Source organism: Melospiza georgiana, chromosome 7, assembly GCF_028018845.1.
Source record: "Melospiza georgiana isolate bMelGeo1 chromosome 7, bMelGeo1.pri, whole genome shotgun sequence".
In the NCBI taxonomy this organism is placed as follows: Eukaryota; Metazoa; Chordata; class Aves; order Passeriformes; family Passerellidae; genus Melospiza; species Melospiza georgiana.
The window spans coordinates 5,896,012-5,912,437 of record NC_080436.1 but is presented as its reverse complement, the minus strand read 5'-3'; the positions used below and the strand labels follow the sequence as shown (position 1 = coordinate 5,912,437).

The window sequence follows — 16,426 nt, the reverse complement described above, 5'->3', positions numbered from 1 at the left end:
AGTCTGAAGATCCATCTTTCACTGGCAGTTGCAAAGCCATCGACATAATAAAATAATACTCTGATTGGTATTACAAGGCTGCATTTAAATCATTGGCATTCATGCTCTCAGTCCTTTGCAGGGAGCACAAGCCCTCCATTAGCAAAAAGCTTAATTTTATACTATGATCTGTGTAAGATGTGCAATGAAAATGAGAAAAAAGAGCTTTTGCAGAGCTGGAGACATAATAATAGAGGCTACAATGGATGTCTGGGCAGCTTTTTCAGTCACTTATAAACTGCAGGTGTCAAATGCATTCTGCAAAGAAGCTGAATCCCAGTTTTAATTACAGTCAGCAGGTTAAGGCATAATTCAAAGCTCTATAATACTTTCAATCCATAATAAAACTCCTCCTACTATCAGTAAGAAGTTTCCACCAAGACCCAGGAGAGGACGTGACCTCCTTGCAGCAGCTAAACCTTGAATTTCAGCATGCCACTGAATACCAAGGGTGTTTGGGGTTTTACAAAGTGCCTACTCCTTGCACAATTCTCACAGCAAATCCTGGCATCACAGAGAAGCTGAACTAGTCAAACTCATGGTCAGGGTAACAAAGATGTGTCATTGCAGCTTTCATGAAAGGTTCCTTTGATTTGAATTAGTTTGAGGGAAGGAGAAGAAAAGGAAGAAGGAACCACCTGGCTGGAATTGTGTGGGTGAACCCAGGTAAGTTGTGTGGGCCACCCCAGGTCTCACAAGGTAAGGCTTTATCTGCAATCTGTTTTACCAGCAACAGCAAGTTTATTGAGCTCAGAGTTGAAGTTCATTTTGTGCTTGAAGGTACATCAATGCCCTGACCCAAACCCGAGTCTCTGGGGCCTTATGCTGATACATCTAATAAAGAACCATATTAAACTATCCTATCTATTAATCATTCTGGGGGAAGAGAGCAGGGTGTGTGTGGTGGTGTGCTGAACTCAGCTGCTGGGGGCTGCTCTCAGAATGGGCAGAGCACTCCCTCCAAGCCAGCAGGCAGAGTCTTTGAAGCAGGAGCTAATGATGCCTTGTTATGTGGGAAAACACATCTCCAGGGTCAGTGGGCAGCTAGAACATGGGGCTGAGGAGGAAGGTCACTGGACAGGACACAGAGAGGCAAAGCTGCTGGAGATGGAGGCTGTATGAGCAAGGGGGACACTCCTTGCTTCTGCTGTGCTCAGGGAAATACAATCTTATGAAGGAAAGAGCTTCTTCCAGTCAGAGCATTCAGCCAACAGACCTGCCCTGTTCCACTCTTCAACTGTTCCAGAGCAGCCCTGAACTCCAGCCAGAAGGAGAAAGGGGCTCCTGGGGGAATCATCTTCCACTGGGTACCAAGAGCCAGGAACTGCCTGGGACCAGAGGAGTTACACAGAGCTGGAATAAGCTACAGGAACAAACCAAAACCACTGGAAGCACTAACTTATAAAATAATTATATTTGTGCTGACATAACCAGAGAAGCTCTGTGTCATTGCCAAAGATGGCCCCCAGCAGTGGCCTTTGCCACTGTCAGTATTTAACACCTGCATCCTCACAACCCCCCTGTGAGGAGGGGCAAGGCCATGAGCCCCATTTCCCCAGGGAGAGCCTGTCAGAACTGAGCCACTTTCACCCAGCAAGTCTGCTGCTGAGCAGGGAGAGGAGTGTGGCTTTCCTCTGTGGCCGTGGGGCTGCTCTGTGGTCAGACACCTGCACTGCCCACAGCTCCTCTGCTCCATCACAGCCACAAGCAGCACGTGGTGTTTAAATCCTCACAGCCATTGCAGTGATCATAAAACAAGAATTGGGGGTGGAGGGGAAAGAACCTGTGGAAAGCCCAATCTGATTTGTAACCAAGTGCCAGTCTCAAACACCTACCACGTTCCTAGTGACGTTAATTAAGCGCTTATCAAAAAAACAAAGTACTTTAAGAAAGTGGGACTGCTTATCCCCATCACCCTAAAATCACTTAAAACAGGGTTGGAGGGGCTGTCAGGGCTTTTCCCCAGCTTCTATGATCCCTTCAATAGATGGAGCTTATGGTGCTAGCCTGGCTACTTGTGTCAGAGCTGTCCAATGTCACATCAGGACCCGCGTCCACGCCATCAGGATCTGCTTGATCTTTAGCAAAGTTGATGAAAACCTGCAAGTTTAAAGGAAAACAGTCAGTGTGTGACAGCATAAATAATTTATGACATGAATGAATGTAAAAAAGGCATGGCTGTTCATTTGACTGTGAGCCTGGAGAGCTCGCTCGGGGATGGATTCACACTGAATTTGAGAATTGCAAATGGTTGGGCTTCTGTGGGCTCATGTAAATAAATGGATGTGCAAACATTCCTGCACAGAACCTCATTGTCCTGCAGCTCAGGCTCCTCAGGAGCCAGCCAGGCACTGCCCATGCAGTGCTCCTTTCAATCACACTGTAATACAGGCCCATGATTACTTCATAAACCCATCTGTCCCTGTGTAATTGACATCTGTTCACGCACAACTGCAGAGTGTACAGAGAGGTGTGTGAAACCACACATAACAGCCTTCCTTTCAACAGCAGCTAATGAATACAGAAAGGACTCTCACCAGAACACTCCCTGCAATCACATTTGCATATTCACAGAGCCAAGCTGTCCTCCCACAAAATTTGAGCTGGGGCTTCCTGTGCTTTGCCTGCCTGTTTCCCTCACAGCCACTGCCCCTTACTGGAGCAGCACTGAGGGAATCCCTCCCAGACTGCTGTGTCACAGTCCATGGCACTGCAGGGCTGCAGCTCTGCTCCTCTGTCTGGGACAAACCTAACATTCCAGGTGCTGATGCTCAACAGGCTGATTTCTGCTGGATAGTCCTTGTGGCAATCCCTTCAGCTGATGTGCTCCCTACGAGATTTTGTTGCCATTGGGAATGTTCTTCCCAGGGAAAATGGAATGAACTCCAAAGCTAAGTTTGGAGTAATGCTAAGTGAACTTACAACCTGAAAAGTGAAATTAAGCATGTTTTCAGGACTGGTGGAAAGCCTAGCCCTGGACTTGGGGGTGATTCATAATCCTGCCCTTCACCCACACCCACGAGGCTCCTGAAATCAGCAGTGGCAGAGGGAAGAATAGATCCTTTATGCTCCAGGCAGCTTTCTGTGTGTGCTTCCCTAGCACCAGCAGAGGTACCTGGAGGCAGCAGTGCTGACAAAGTACCCCCAGGAGGAATATAGATGGAAATCCCTTTCAAACTGTAGTCTATTGTGTGCAGCAGTCCATTATGTGTAACCATCATTCTGCTCCCCTGTTAGCAGTTTTAAATGGATGGCCTCACATTTTAATTCCTTACCTCCTCCAGCGTTGTCTGACTCACAGAGAAGTGCCTGATGTTGAAGGCTGCTTTGTTGCCTTCCAGGAGATCAAATATATTTGCTACCCCTCCTGCAGAGACTGGGACATGGTACTCCACCATCTTGAAATGCTGATCCTGTGGGGACAGGAGTGGTGGGGGAAAGCCAAGAGCCAACAAATCCAACAGCTGGAGCCAACAGTGCCCATGGCATTTTCCAGCTCCAGGTGTGCAGTTTTGATTCATGCAGAGATTGGGTTACAGCCAATGGATGGGATTTGTGACTCAGTTACTCTGGTTTTACAATTACTCAGTTACTGGAAGTACTGGAAGCATCTCTACCCACTGAACCTAAAGGGGGTTTCTATCCATTCCAGGCTTCAGAGGGAAGGGCATTCCCAGGGCAGAGGGGCACCTAACAGCTGCCTTGGAGGGTCACTGCAGCTCTTTGGCTGATGTTACTTCAGCCACCAGGAACTGGAGTGCTCCAGCCCTCAGAAAATGCAGCTGAAAGCAGTGACAAGGGTGGCTCTGGGAGCTCAGGTCTATGTGCACAGTTTGTCACAAGATGTCCACCTTGCAAGGATCTCCTTGGTCACTTTGAAGTGATTTTGAAAGCCTCTCCTGAAAGCATTTGCCTGGCTTACCTTCAGGCATGTATTTGGGAAGTGTGACTTCATGAACTCTGTCAGCTTCTCAGTGCAAACTGTGCTGCTGTTTAAGTGCATCTTTACAGTGAATCCTCTTCCAAATCTGGGGGAGAAAGAAACTCACAATTAACACTGTAGGAAAGAGAAAAACAGATGAAGAAACTCCTTTGAGAGTGCTGCACAGCCTCTTTGGGGAAATCTAATCCAGGCATGGTGCAGCTTGAATGGGGTCAGGATTGTTAACCTGGAGTGAAACTTAGTAAGAAGCTGAGCTATTGTTATAACTAATAAAAGCAAAGCTCAGCCCTAATACACATTTCTCATTTGTAGCAGTGAACAGAATACTTTGGGGGACACATTCTGGGAAGACAGGCTGTGAGGGAGTAGAAAGTGCATTAGTTAACACAGAATTTCAGCACTGTTTAAGGGACATGAACCAGGAAATGTCATTGTTTTGATAACACAGGTCTCATGTTCTGAGTACTCAGAGCTGTAGGTCAGTAACTCCAGAGGCTGTTCAGTAAAAGTGGAAAAGGTTTACTTTACTGACCTGCTCTTGATGTGCTGCAAAGAGCCAATGCACTGGAATGTCCCATTCACCATGATGGCCAGCCTGGTACACAGGGCTTCACACTCCTCCATGCTGCAAAACCAACCAAGAAGCTCTAGTTAGTCATTGAGAAAGTATAAAAATATGGTTAATACCTGGGGAACACCACTGATCTTCCCTAAAGTGTTGTGGGTCTCTCTGGACACCACATTCAGCCACAGCAAACCCCCAAACTTGTCACAGCTTGGTGCCCTGAAACTGTGCAAGGACCAGGGAGGGATGGGTCTCTCCACACTTGTGCTGACCCCAAAAAGAGAGGCAGAGCAGGCCAGCCCTACCTGTGGGATGTGAGTATCACTGAGCATTTGTTCTGCACTTCCTCACTGATGATTTTCCAAAGGTGACGTTTGGCGTTCGGGTCCATTCCAGAGCTCGGCTCATCCTGTTGGGAAAGACAGGACTGGATGGAAATTTGCACTCAAAAAATAAACAAGCCTGGGCTCAGGCAGGAGTTTAGTATAGAGAGAATTCCCCCCTCCTATTTTTATAGAGGTATTTTATCTCACAAAGCAGCAGGAGCACTGGCAGGTGGTCAGAAGTAAAGGCAGCACTGCTGGGTTCGATAGAAGTCGGGATAAGGGATAATTATGTCCACTAGGTATCAAACTTAATATTGGAAATCCTGCTCACAGAGGTCTGCACACATTGAGTGCACAGCAAGTGGGAAAACTGCACAAAAAGGTAGGTTTTACCAATGGGGTAAGCCCATGGAAGAACTAGAAATTCAGAGTGAAAGGCATGTCAGGAAGCCAAACCTAAAAAAGCAGTCACATTCTAATCCTGAGGAAAGTGGCCCCTTTGCTCTCCTACAGTTCTGGAGCCTTGGCTGCTGCTTTTCTTGCAAAGCTGTGCAGGTAAATTGATAGAAATAAAAGACAAGAGAGAGCAGAGTTTAATTGGCAAATGTATGGTCTAATTTTGACTTCTGGAAGGTGCTGCCAGAGAAACTGAAAGACTTGCCACTCACTTATGCCCTCAAAGAAAATATGGCTGTTTGCTGGAATCTGAAGTTCCCTATGATGGTTTCTGTTGTCAGGCCAAGTATGGGCACGTGGGGAGTGTCCCTTAAGCTGTGCCTGAGGAGGTTTTGTGAGACTGTCCAAGTTCTCCTCCCAGCCCAAGGGCCTGCTCATCTTCCCTCTCAACAAGACCCCGTTTCTCACCAGCAGCAGAATGGATGGGTTGCCAATGAGAGCCAGAGCAGTTGACAGTTTCCTGTTGGTGCCATAGCTGCACATGGAGGTGACTCTGTCCTTGTAGGCCATCAGGTTCAGCCGGTGCAGGAGCTGCAGTACAACCTAGGGGACAAGAGTTCTGCTTCCACAACATGCCCAGCCCATGGAATACCACACATGGATCTACTGAAGGACTGATTTAAAGGCTCCAAATGGCAGAAATGCTGCAAGTCAAAGCCCTTGCTACTCACTCCCTTGATGTCCCCCTCTGGGATGCCATGCAGCCGAGCGTAGTAGTACATGTGCTCCTCCACGGTCAGCAGGTCATCCAAGGCATCCTCCTGAGGACAGTAGCCAAAGAGTGACCAGTGGGCCTCACTGATGTCATTCAAGGACCTGTGGAAGGAGGTGGCACATCACTGTAACCTCACTGAATTGCCAGTGGGCCTCACTGATGTCATTCAAGGACCTGTGGAAGGAGGTGGCACATCACTGTAACCTCACTGAATTGCCAGTGTGCTCTGGAATTAAATAGGAGGGAGAACATTCCTTTCTCCTACTCCCTAGCCACCTCCCCAACCCTTGAAGGAAAATGCAAGATGGATCTGCAGAGCTCCAGCTTTCAGGCCCCCAGTTCTGCAGAGGCTGCATGTAGCTCCCCAGTTACTGCCAGCACAGCTGCCACCAAGCCTGCACCTGGTAAGGAAAGCTTTGAGGTGAGTCCTGCTGGGCTCCAGGTCTGGCTTAGAAGTGGGATCCCACTGCTGAGGATCTGAGCCTGATCCCATCTGCAATGGGTTGAAGTGGAACAAACACCTCTGAGCAGCAAAATGCAACACCCCTATCCCCAGGAAGCAACCATGCCACCTTAAAGGATGAATTCCCTGGTTTTTTTACTTTTGCTCTGGTTTGAGTGTTTTATTTCAGATTTTTACATTTCTTTTCCTTTGCCACCCAGCCTTAAAAACTGCTCTCAGGTTGATTTGCTTCCCCAGAAATCATATCCTCCATACCCAGAGTGATCCTGGACCCGCAGCCTTCCACTGGATGCTCCAATATCCCCTGTCAGCATCTTAAAGATTGTTGTCTTTCCAGCTCCATTCACACCAAGCAAGCCAAAGCACTGGGAAAGGAAAGTCAAAATGTAAACATGCAGAAATATTGCTCTGAGATGGGTGCTCAGTGCACCTTGGCCCTTCTTTTTCCAGCCCTTGAGCAAGATGAATTGCCAGAGGAGCTCAGAGCATGCCAGTGTTATAATGGAGGTTGTTTATGGTGCAATATACTCCAGCTTATATTAGCACCATTTGTTTAATGTGGTGAAGAACCAAGGATGTGTCTCCAGCAGAGTCAGTCCTTTTACTGTGAGCTGCATTTCTGCAGGAGCTCAGGCCCAAATCCCCAGCAGCTCATCTGTGCCAAGCCTCCCCTTGACAGGGACAGAGCTGCTCCTGGGAATGGGGTGAGTCAGGTTTGGCACTGCTTAAAACCTTGATCAACACAAGGTTTTGTCACATAGCATCACCAAAGAACCACCTTAATAAGATGAAGAATTATCTCCCTGTAGTGTAGTTCCAGCATATCATGGTAAAATCCACATTTTATAGCTAAACTTGGATTTAGGCACTTGTGTGTTGCATCAGCCATCTCCATTGTGCTGCTAATTACTGTTATTTTGCCATCATTAGCACAGAGCAGCTGATGTGGAAGCCCTCCTGTGCTGGGGATGCACAGCAACCCATGGCCCTTCCCCACCTTGGTCCACACAGGAACAGGAGCTGTCTGTGCACAGTCTGCAGTGCAGGGCCACAGCTCCTGCTTACAGCTGGGGAATGGTGCCCTGAGTCCCACCAGCATCAGGGTGAATTTTGCTAGAAGTCAGAGACCTCAGTGGCAGTCCTGGCTTGTAAAAAATCCTCAGCCATAAAGACATGCACAGTGTCCATGTGAGGATACTGTCCTTTCATCTCAGTGGGACCCAGGCCATTAAAATAAACCAGGTGCCAAGGATTAATTCCAACCTTCCCCACAAGTCAGGTGCACAGCCTGAGGTACAATCTGGTCTCCAGTTTCCTCTGGATCTCAGAGGTGCTCTGTGTACTCCTGTCTTTTCACTTCTCACTGCACTGACATGACCAAAGAATGTTGCTTTCTTTGGAGCGAATTTTAGGTCCTGATTCATGAAAATGTGTGTTCAGCTGGAGTGATTTGTCTTCCCCTGATGGGAAAACACAAGCAGATAAGCCTGACTCACCATCTCCCATGCAGTTCAGGTGACTAATTTCAGCTGGACACGTTCTGCTGTCATTATTTACCACCTGGTGATCCCCAGTGACCCCCCCCCCAAGACTGCACTGTACAAGCAGAGCATGCAGACATTTTGCTCTGAATATAGAGCTCCATCAATTCCATCCACTTTCCCTCCTTCTAGGGCCTCTAAACTGTCACTTGATATCCCAAATCTACCAGGAGCCTTCTGTGACCCCAAGAATCAATAAATGAGGCAAAGAAAGGAAGAGACTGGAACAACACAAACCATTACAGAAGATGGCAGTGACAGGGGAAGGTGCCTGCAGCCTTTCCCCTCACTCACCTCCCCAGCAGGGATGCCCAGGCTGATGTTCTTCACTGCTGTGATGCGTTTGTGAGGGAGGTGGTAGATCTTGGTGAGGTTCTGGAGCTGCACCACGTCGAAGTCAGCTTTGCCAGACTCCACCCGGCTCCTCTCAGCCTGGACATCGCCATCCTCCACGGCCGCAGGGGGCAGAAGGGAGGCTTTGCCATGGACTCTGTCAAACAGGAACCTGGGGAGGGCAGAGAGGGACTCAGCCGGGGTGGATCCCAGGGAGCCTCCCTGTGGAACCCCAGGGCATGCACACAATACTCAGATATACAGTTTCTATTCTCTCCTGGTATTTGCTCCACCCAGTTCTCTTACTGCCTGTTTTTTCCTCCTATTTTTCAGCAAATATTCTGGGCTGGAGCAGGTCCTGCCTTGCTGGCAGCTCCTAATGCAGGAGACAGGGATGTTGTCACTCCTCTCTGTGTGCACCCAGGGCAGAGGAGATGGGGAGAGCCAAACAGAGGAGGCTGTCAGTGGAATGACAGCCCTCACCAACAGCTGAGTATCCACCCACCAAACCCAGGTTAATATTCTAATATTAACCTCAGTTAATATTAGAATATTAACCCTAGTTAATATTACCTGAGAGAAAACTTACTCCACATTCACAAATTGTCCTGGAAATTATGTCCTGCATAATTTCCAGTGATGGTGCAGGAACCCAGAATGAGACCACAGAGCTGTGGCTGTTCCCAGTGAGGCTCCAGATATTACTTAGTGTTTCTTTTATGGAAAATCCTTTCCTTGGGATTTTATCTCCTGAGAAGCTGAGAGGCCTCAGGAACAAAATGTAAACAATGGTTATCTGCTGCTGTGGAATGCAACAGGTGGGTCTGTGATTGGTCTCATGTGGTTGTTTCTAATTAATGGCCAATCACAGTCAGCTGGCTTGGACAGAGAGTCTGAGCCACAAGCCTTTGTTATCATTCTTTCTTCTTCTATTCTTAGCCAGCCTTCTGATGAAATCCTTTCTTCTATTCTTTTAGTATAGTTTAAATATAATATATATCATAAAATAATAACTCAAGCCTTCTGAAACATGGAGTCAGATCCTCATCTCTTCCCTCATCCTCGGACCCCTGTGAACACGGTCACAACTTAGGACTTGGGCTCCAGATGTTACTTAGGACTGAGGCTGCAGATGTTACTCAGGACTGAGGCTGCAGATGGTACTTACTCCAGGACCTTGTTCCAGACTCTCTGGACCATCCTGTCGTGCACTGTGAGTCGAATGGCAAAGAACACAGTGCCCTGGATGAACATGGCCAGCAGCTTGGATGTGGTCTTGTCCAGCTCAAAGGTTTTGTCAGGGTAGTCCACTCCATAGGCTCTTAAGAAGCCCAGAAGTGCCTGATCCTGAGAGAGTTCAATCAAGCCATAGCCAAAGCAAAATTGTGGGAACAGGAGGAACACATGCCTTAAATTTTCAGCAAGATCATGCAAGCCCTGGAAAAGAAAAACAAAGAGCAGCACAGTCAGTCACTGCTTTTATTCATGGAATAAATTCATAGGTTTTACTGTGGGACTGAAGTGTAACAATTACACTGGGATTTGCCTGTGTCTCAGCAGAGATAAATTGAGAGCAAAGAGCTCTGCAGACAGCTCGTTTCACAGACACAAGGTCATAAAAGTCAACAGGCAGCTCTGAGGTTGTGATCACCCATAGTAAACAGCAGCCAGTTCCCAGCATGGGCCCTGCTGCTGCTCCAGCAGCCTGAACCCACCATGAGCCAGAGCTGAGCCCTGCCACTGTGCCCCCCTAATCTGTCCAGCACAGCCTGCTGCCCTGGAGCATTGCCCTGGCTGTTTTCCTTGGACAAACATCTCCATAAAACAAAAGGTTTGGCTTTTCTAGACATAGAAGGGCTTTTCCAGCTAATTCACAGCAGAACAGCCCAGTGCAGTCTCACAGTAAAGAACTCTGGTACATTTCTAGCAGAAGAAAGGATTAGGGCACAAAGCAAACTGGAGAGGCACTGAATTAGCATGGAAGGGAACAGACTCCCTGCCACTGGGGCACAGGGGGATGAATGGTGATCATAATTGCATATCCCTAAAATCCAAGGGGTTGCTGAACAAACTCTGTCCAGACAGAGAGAAAAATCCAACCCAGCTATTGTAATTGCTCTTCATAAAGAAAGAAATCTAAGTGTAAGGTGTGCATTTTATCCCAGCCATTCCCAGGCAGATCTCAGGTTAAGAGAGGGCTTTACTTTAGGGAATCATCACTGTCTCTGGGTTGTTTTTCATCCTTGCAGGGAGAAGATGACTGCATTACAGACTGGAATGACAGACAGCTGGTGCTGGGTTAGCTGCAGCACATGTCAGACTCAGGGCAGTGACATTCAGCTGTCACTCCCCACAGCTCACGCTCAAGAACTCAGCAATGGTTTGAAGTGTCCATCAACAACTTCTTATCGAGCATCTCCACCACCTCCTGCCCTCCTTCTTCCATCACCAGGGTGGTTATAAAGAGAGTCCTCAGTTTCCTCCCTCTCTTTTCATGCTCTCCCCTCTGTCACCATCATTTCTTTCTTTGCTGGGGGTGCAGATTTACAGCCAAGCAAGATCCAAATGTGACTCATGTCCTGTCTGTAGGAAAGCCCATGAAATCCTGTGGCTGTGTCCAGCTGCTACAGACCTGATCAAAGCCACCAAGCCCACAGGGACCCTCCTGCTGGCTCACCACAGGGTCAGTACCTGTGGGGCTCCTACCTGGTCCGTGGCCTTCTCCTGGGAGAGCAGGAACACAACAGAGTGAGTGATAATGGTGTTGATGCCAAAGAACAGGTTGACACAGACATAAACAATGAAGGCCATCCCTGTTTCCTTGAACAGCCCAGCCAGCAGGTACATCCAGGAAAATGATGCATATCTATAAATACCAACAGTGCAGAGAAAACCATGGTAACTCAAAGGCTGCTTTGAAAACAAACCACTGAAGACATCAGACAACAAAATCATTGGATGGTTTGAGTTGGAAGAGAGCTTAAAGCCCATCCAGTTCCACCCCCTGCCACCAGATCAGATTGCTCCAAGCCCTGTCCAACCTGGCTTTGAACACTCCCAGAGCTGGAACACAACAGTTCTGTTTTGGCATGTAATTACATTTCCACATGACAGAGCTTAAAGAAAGGAAAAATGCCTTTGTGTCTGTTAGAATTTGGAGAAAAGGTTTATGAGACATACTTTGAACATGGAACCCCACCTGAAAACAGAGATACTGGGCCTGGAGGATTCAAGTCTAAGTTTTCCAGAATTGTGCTACTGCTGTTTATTTTGCTCTGTGCTGTTAAAATGCTCTTGAACTTTGCAAGAGGTCAGCAAGCATTTGCTTATAGCTTGGGCTGTTTCTGGGACCTTGGAGATTTCTATATCCTCGTGTAGGGATTGCTTTGAATAAAGCAGGCATGAGAACAATGCTTCACCTCCTGGAAGGAGCAACTCAGTCACTGTTTGTGAAGGGCATGTTGAAGAGAAAAGCCCACATATTCCCCCCTGGATCTCAGACTGCAGCAGTCTGCAAGAGCCAGTTCCTTACCCTGTGCAGTGATATTTAAATAACTAAGCTCCACACTTACCCAAAGAGCAACAGCAGAAGAAATACTGCCACTAAGTTACTGTTGTTGCAGAAAGCTGGGATCTGGAAGGCTGAAATAACTCCTACTGAGAGTCCAATAGGGACCATAAAAAGTACCTGCAAAATGATATTAAAAAGATGTTACTAGGACAACAGTTCTGAAACACCTTCCTACAACCAAACAGAAGAAACAATGCCAGGACTGAATCTGGTCCCACAAATGCAGCTTGGTTTGGTTTTTCTAAGGGAATGGTTTTTCTAGGGAAGCCAAACACAGGTGGGCTCTCAATTCCCCCCAGATGAATTCCCACAAAGCCTTTTTGAATAGGCAAAGCCTCAGCACTGAGGAGAGTGGGCAGAAAGTACCTTAAAAAAAGGTTGTGAATGAAAAATACCCCTCTGGGTTTTCTGTTAGCCTTGCAGTCACACCACTTCACTGTGCCCTGTAAATCTAGTCTTTATAGTGTTGAGTCAAGCCAGAGAGCTACCAAAAGTCTGCCTGGAGAGCTCCCTCTCCTCCCCAGCTCCGGGATTTGCAGAATTTACTGGCAGGGATTCACTGAGAAATATCAAGTTGCCGAGAGCGCTGCATTAGTTTCAGCCCGCTGAATACCGACTGTGCAAGGGCTCCGGGGATTTGGCCACAGGCTGATTTACAAATGTGCAGGGCTGGAGGGAGGGCCCGGAGCGGGCAGGCAGGCACAGACCGGCTCCACCCTCCCTGCAGGGCACTGCCGAGCCAGCCTGGGGCCAGGCTGCACTGGGACCCCCTCAATTCCTCCTGCAGGGCAGGGCATCCTTGTGTACTGCTGCTTTGTGATCCCTTCCACTCCTCCTGCAGGGCAGGGCATCCTTGTGCTGCTGCTCTGGAATCCCTTCCATTCCTCCTGCAGGGCAGGGCATCCTTGTGTACTGCTGCTTTGTGATCCCTTCCATTCCTCCTGGAGGGCAGGGAATCATTGTGCTGCTGCCCTGGGATCCCCTCCACTCCTCCTGCAGGGCAGGGCATCCTTGTGTACTGCTGCTTTGTGATCCCTTCCATTCCTCCTGCAGGGCAGGGCATCCTTGTGTACTGCTGCTCTGGAATCCCTTCCATTCCTCCTGCAGGGCAGGGCATCCTTGTGCTGCTGTCCTGGGCTCCCTTTCATTCTTCCTGGAGGCCAGGGCATCCTGTGCTGCTGCCTTGGGATCCTCTCAATTCCCCCTACAGGGCAGGGGATCCTTGTGCTGCTGCCTGCACTCATCAGCCCCTCCAGGCAGGCCCTTCTGGCTCACATTCCCCATGGGATTCCAGCCCTTGGCTCTCCCTGCCCCAAAGAGGGTCAGTCACCCAAATGTCCTTGAGGATTTCCTGCTTTTGGGAAGCAATGGAACACTGGGATTTCAGGCACTTGCAGATGTGCCTCAGCAGCAGAAATGTGTGGGATAAGTGGAGCTGGTCACCACTGCAGGCCAGCTGGCAGTGCCAGGCTCAGGAGCTGAGCTTGGCTGCACTGCCCATTCCCTGTGTGAGGGTCTGACACCTGCACCACAGGGAATGCAGAACACACAAAGCCCTTCAGCCTACACACACTGCAAACATTTTTCCCCTTGGCCCAGCAACGCTTTCCAGCAGTGCCATGAGTCCTCTGCACCAGGAGGAAACAACTTCAGGGGAAACAAGGGCACATCTCTACCAGGGAATAGTGCTGGGAGCTCAGCAAGGCACATCCTTGCAGCGCTGTGAAAAAGAACTGCTCAGGTCCTGCAAGGCTGCATTTGTGGCTTTTCCTGGCTTAAAAACTTCATAACAGAGACAGCATTCCAGCCAGAGGTGGGGTTTTGCCCAGCAGGGCTGTGTCAGCTGTTGCTGTGGGATCCCAGAGTGGCTGCAGCCCTGAGCCCCACAGCCTCACCCCAGACCTGTGGAGCCTGGCTGGCAGCAGATCCAGCCCTGTAAGCTGTCAGAGCAGCACTGGGTGCTGGGATGGAAACCAGGCTGCAGCCTGCTCCTGTATAAATGTGCTGGGTGTTTTACACACACTCCAGAGAGCAGGAATGCCTTTGCTTGGCACAATCCAGTGCTGCAGTTCACATTGAATCCTCCCCAGTGCCTTGGAGAACAATTACTATACAACACTCTTGGTAGCAATAAGAAGAACTTTAAATAAAGAACTTTTTTTTCCCCTCATGGTGTGTAATGCTCCCCCTGGTGCATTTAGGAATGTGAATTATTTACCAGATCATAAACCAAGTTGGTCACCCAGTAGGTTGTCATCCCAATGCCTGAAATGTGCTGCAGCTGCTTGGCTTTGGTTTGGTGCTCCTTGACCATGTAGAGCACAAAGCTTGCTGTGGTGATGGAGTAGCCCACCAAAACAGACATGGACACTATGATGTCCAATAAGCTGTTCAGCCTGGGAAAAAAGGGGGAGAAACATGAATTTGGTGAGTGAAAGTGGCAGATTTCCCTCACTGTTGAGGCTCAGAAGGAATAAGGTCCTGATTCTGGGACAAATCTTTTGTAATCCTGGAATGGTTTGGGTTGGAAGGGACCTCAAAGCTCATCCCATTCCATCCCCTGACAAAGGCAGGGACATCTTCCACTATCCCAGGCTGCTCCAAGCCCTCTCCAACCTGGCCTTGGACACTTCCAGGGATGGCCTCACCACCCTCAGAGAGAACTTCCTCCTTTCTTTGCTCCCTGTGCTGATGGCAATGATTTCCAGCAAAAGGGACTCACAGGACTGAGCTGGAGTGCTGGACCCCAGCATGGAGTGGAAGGGCCAAAAGGAAAATTATGTCACCATCATCATGATCATCATTATTATTTTGTTTGTTTGTTTATATGGCCAAACACCCAAATGTGTGAGGCTGTAACTGTGACCTCCAGATCTCCATGAGATCCTGCCAAAAAACCCCCACAGGAATCCCCAGCTCTGGTGGCAAGTAGGACACTATTCATGTATAGGGGGAATGAACACAAGTGAGAACAGTTTCATCACTTAGAGAAAGATATCCAATAATTTAGGCTGGTTTATGGTTTGCAATAAGTGGTTTGCTCCTTTTAAAGCTAAAAAAAATTCAGGCATCAACCAAATGAATCTTCTTACATTACTTGTTCTTGACTCTGTCCTCCAGGATATGGGTGAGCTGATAGGAAAATACCTATGGGAGGGAAAAAAGAAATTGAAAATGTGTCCAAATTAAAGCTTCCTTCAGCAGCTCCTGATATTGACAACAATATAGAAAACTGAGAGGAAAGAGAAGAAAAGCAGATCAAAAGAGTGTTTCTGCTCTGTCATCTCTGTGTGATCTTGGGCAGGATTTTGAGCCTCCCCCTTTTTCCTGGATTTCACTTGGCTGCAAGCAGATCTGAAATTCAAACCTGGGCCCTGTTCCTCCAGCCCCATTCCCTCCCCACACTCCAATCAGGCACTGTGGGGCTGATTGTGCATTCCAGCTCAGATCCTTCAGCACTGCCACCTTCCAAACTCATGGATGTGTTCTGCTTCAGAGCTGCTGTCTGCTGATCCCACCTTTTCCCATTTGTTCTTTTATCACCAGGAACAATCCCTTCTCTGCTGCCCACCTCCACAACTGCTACCTGCCTGTCATAGATGCCTTTCTCCATATGGGATCTCTGGAGGTGAGAGCAGAAACCCAGGCAAGCTACTTTTGCCCCTAGCGTGGCAGGGAGTTAATTCTGAACTGTTCTGTCTTAAAAAAACAGAAAAAAATAAAATAAAGAGTATTTTGATCAAAAAGTTACTAGCAAAAATTTAATTATCACACTGATAAGTCCCTGTGATGTTTTCCAAAAAACTAATCTATTAAAAATGGGTTTGTATCAGGCCCAAACTGCAACTGAGAAATTCTCTGAGAAATTCAAACTGCAAATGAGAAATTCAAACTCCAAATGAGAAATTCTCTGCTTATGTGCAGGTATCTTCAGATGAGGTTTAAGCACTCCTTCTCCTAGCCCAAAACTCACTAGTATTGCTCACCACAGTGCTTCTGCCACGTCTGGAGGCATTTTGTGCCCACAAAAGCAAAAGGCAGAGCATGGAGGGGCTCTGGTGGGCCAGTCCCATCCTCCAGTTCAGGTCTCTGCCTTGGCCCCACCAGCAGGGCAGCCCAGTCTCTAAGGCTCCAGAGCCTGAGAAAGGGTTCCCAGGTTTATGTGACTAAAAATGAGGCTCTCAATTCGTATTTTGACATCTAAAAAAATGCCTCAGGGAGTGCTGGGGGACCTCCAGCTGCTCTAAAATTCAGAGATTTTCTATACCATGCCACTTGGGGAATTTAAGCTCCTCACAGCCAGGTGGCAGACCTTAGGAATGATGTGATGAAGAATTTTTCTGGGTAATTTTCCCTAAGAATGGGCACTCTGACAGGGGGGACCAGAAGGGAGGAGCCTGAGGGTTTAGCTGACCAAATGCCATACTGAGCAAATGAATTTGAAAGGGAGGATTTAATCAGAAATTAATTTTGG

General features: G+C 48.1%; 1 protein-coding gene across 1 annotated transcript in view; it reads right to left on the bottom strand.

Moving 5' to 3' along the window:
* Positions 1-772: 772 nt before the first annotated feature.
* ABCA12 (ATP binding cassette subfamily A member 12) overlaps positions 773-16,426 on the bottom strand; it is a 79,682-nt gene continuing 64,028 nt past the window's right edge. Inside the window, exons 41-54 of the mRNA XM_058028263.1 lie at positions 15,045-15,099; positions 14,171-14,348; positions 11,954-12,069; positions 11,088-11,247; positions 9,550-9,818; positions 8,343-8,553; positions 6,763-6,872; positions 6,001-6,145; positions 5,738-5,872; positions 4,853-4,956; positions 4,515-4,607; positions 3,962-4,067; positions 3,315-3,452; positions 773-2,139 (exon numbers count right to left, since the gene is read on the bottom strand). Of these exons, the coding sequence (XP_057884246.1) occupies positions 2,020-2,139; positions 3,315-3,452; positions 3,962-4,067; positions 4,515-4,607; positions 4,853-4,956; positions 5,738-5,872; positions 6,001-6,145; positions 6,763-6,872; positions 8,343-8,553; positions 9,550-9,818; positions 11,088-11,247; positions 11,954-12,069; positions 14,171-14,348; positions 15,045-15,099 (1,940 nt within the window). The 3' untranslated portion in view covers positions 773-2,019. The remainder of the gene's footprint in view (positions 2,140-3,314; positions 3,453-3,961; positions 4,068-4,514; positions 4,608-4,852; positions 4,957-5,737; positions 5,873-6,000; positions 6,146-6,762; positions 6,873-8,342; positions 8,554-9,549; positions 9,819-11,087; positions 11,248-11,953; positions 12,070-14,170; positions 14,349-15,044; positions 15,100-16,426) is intronic.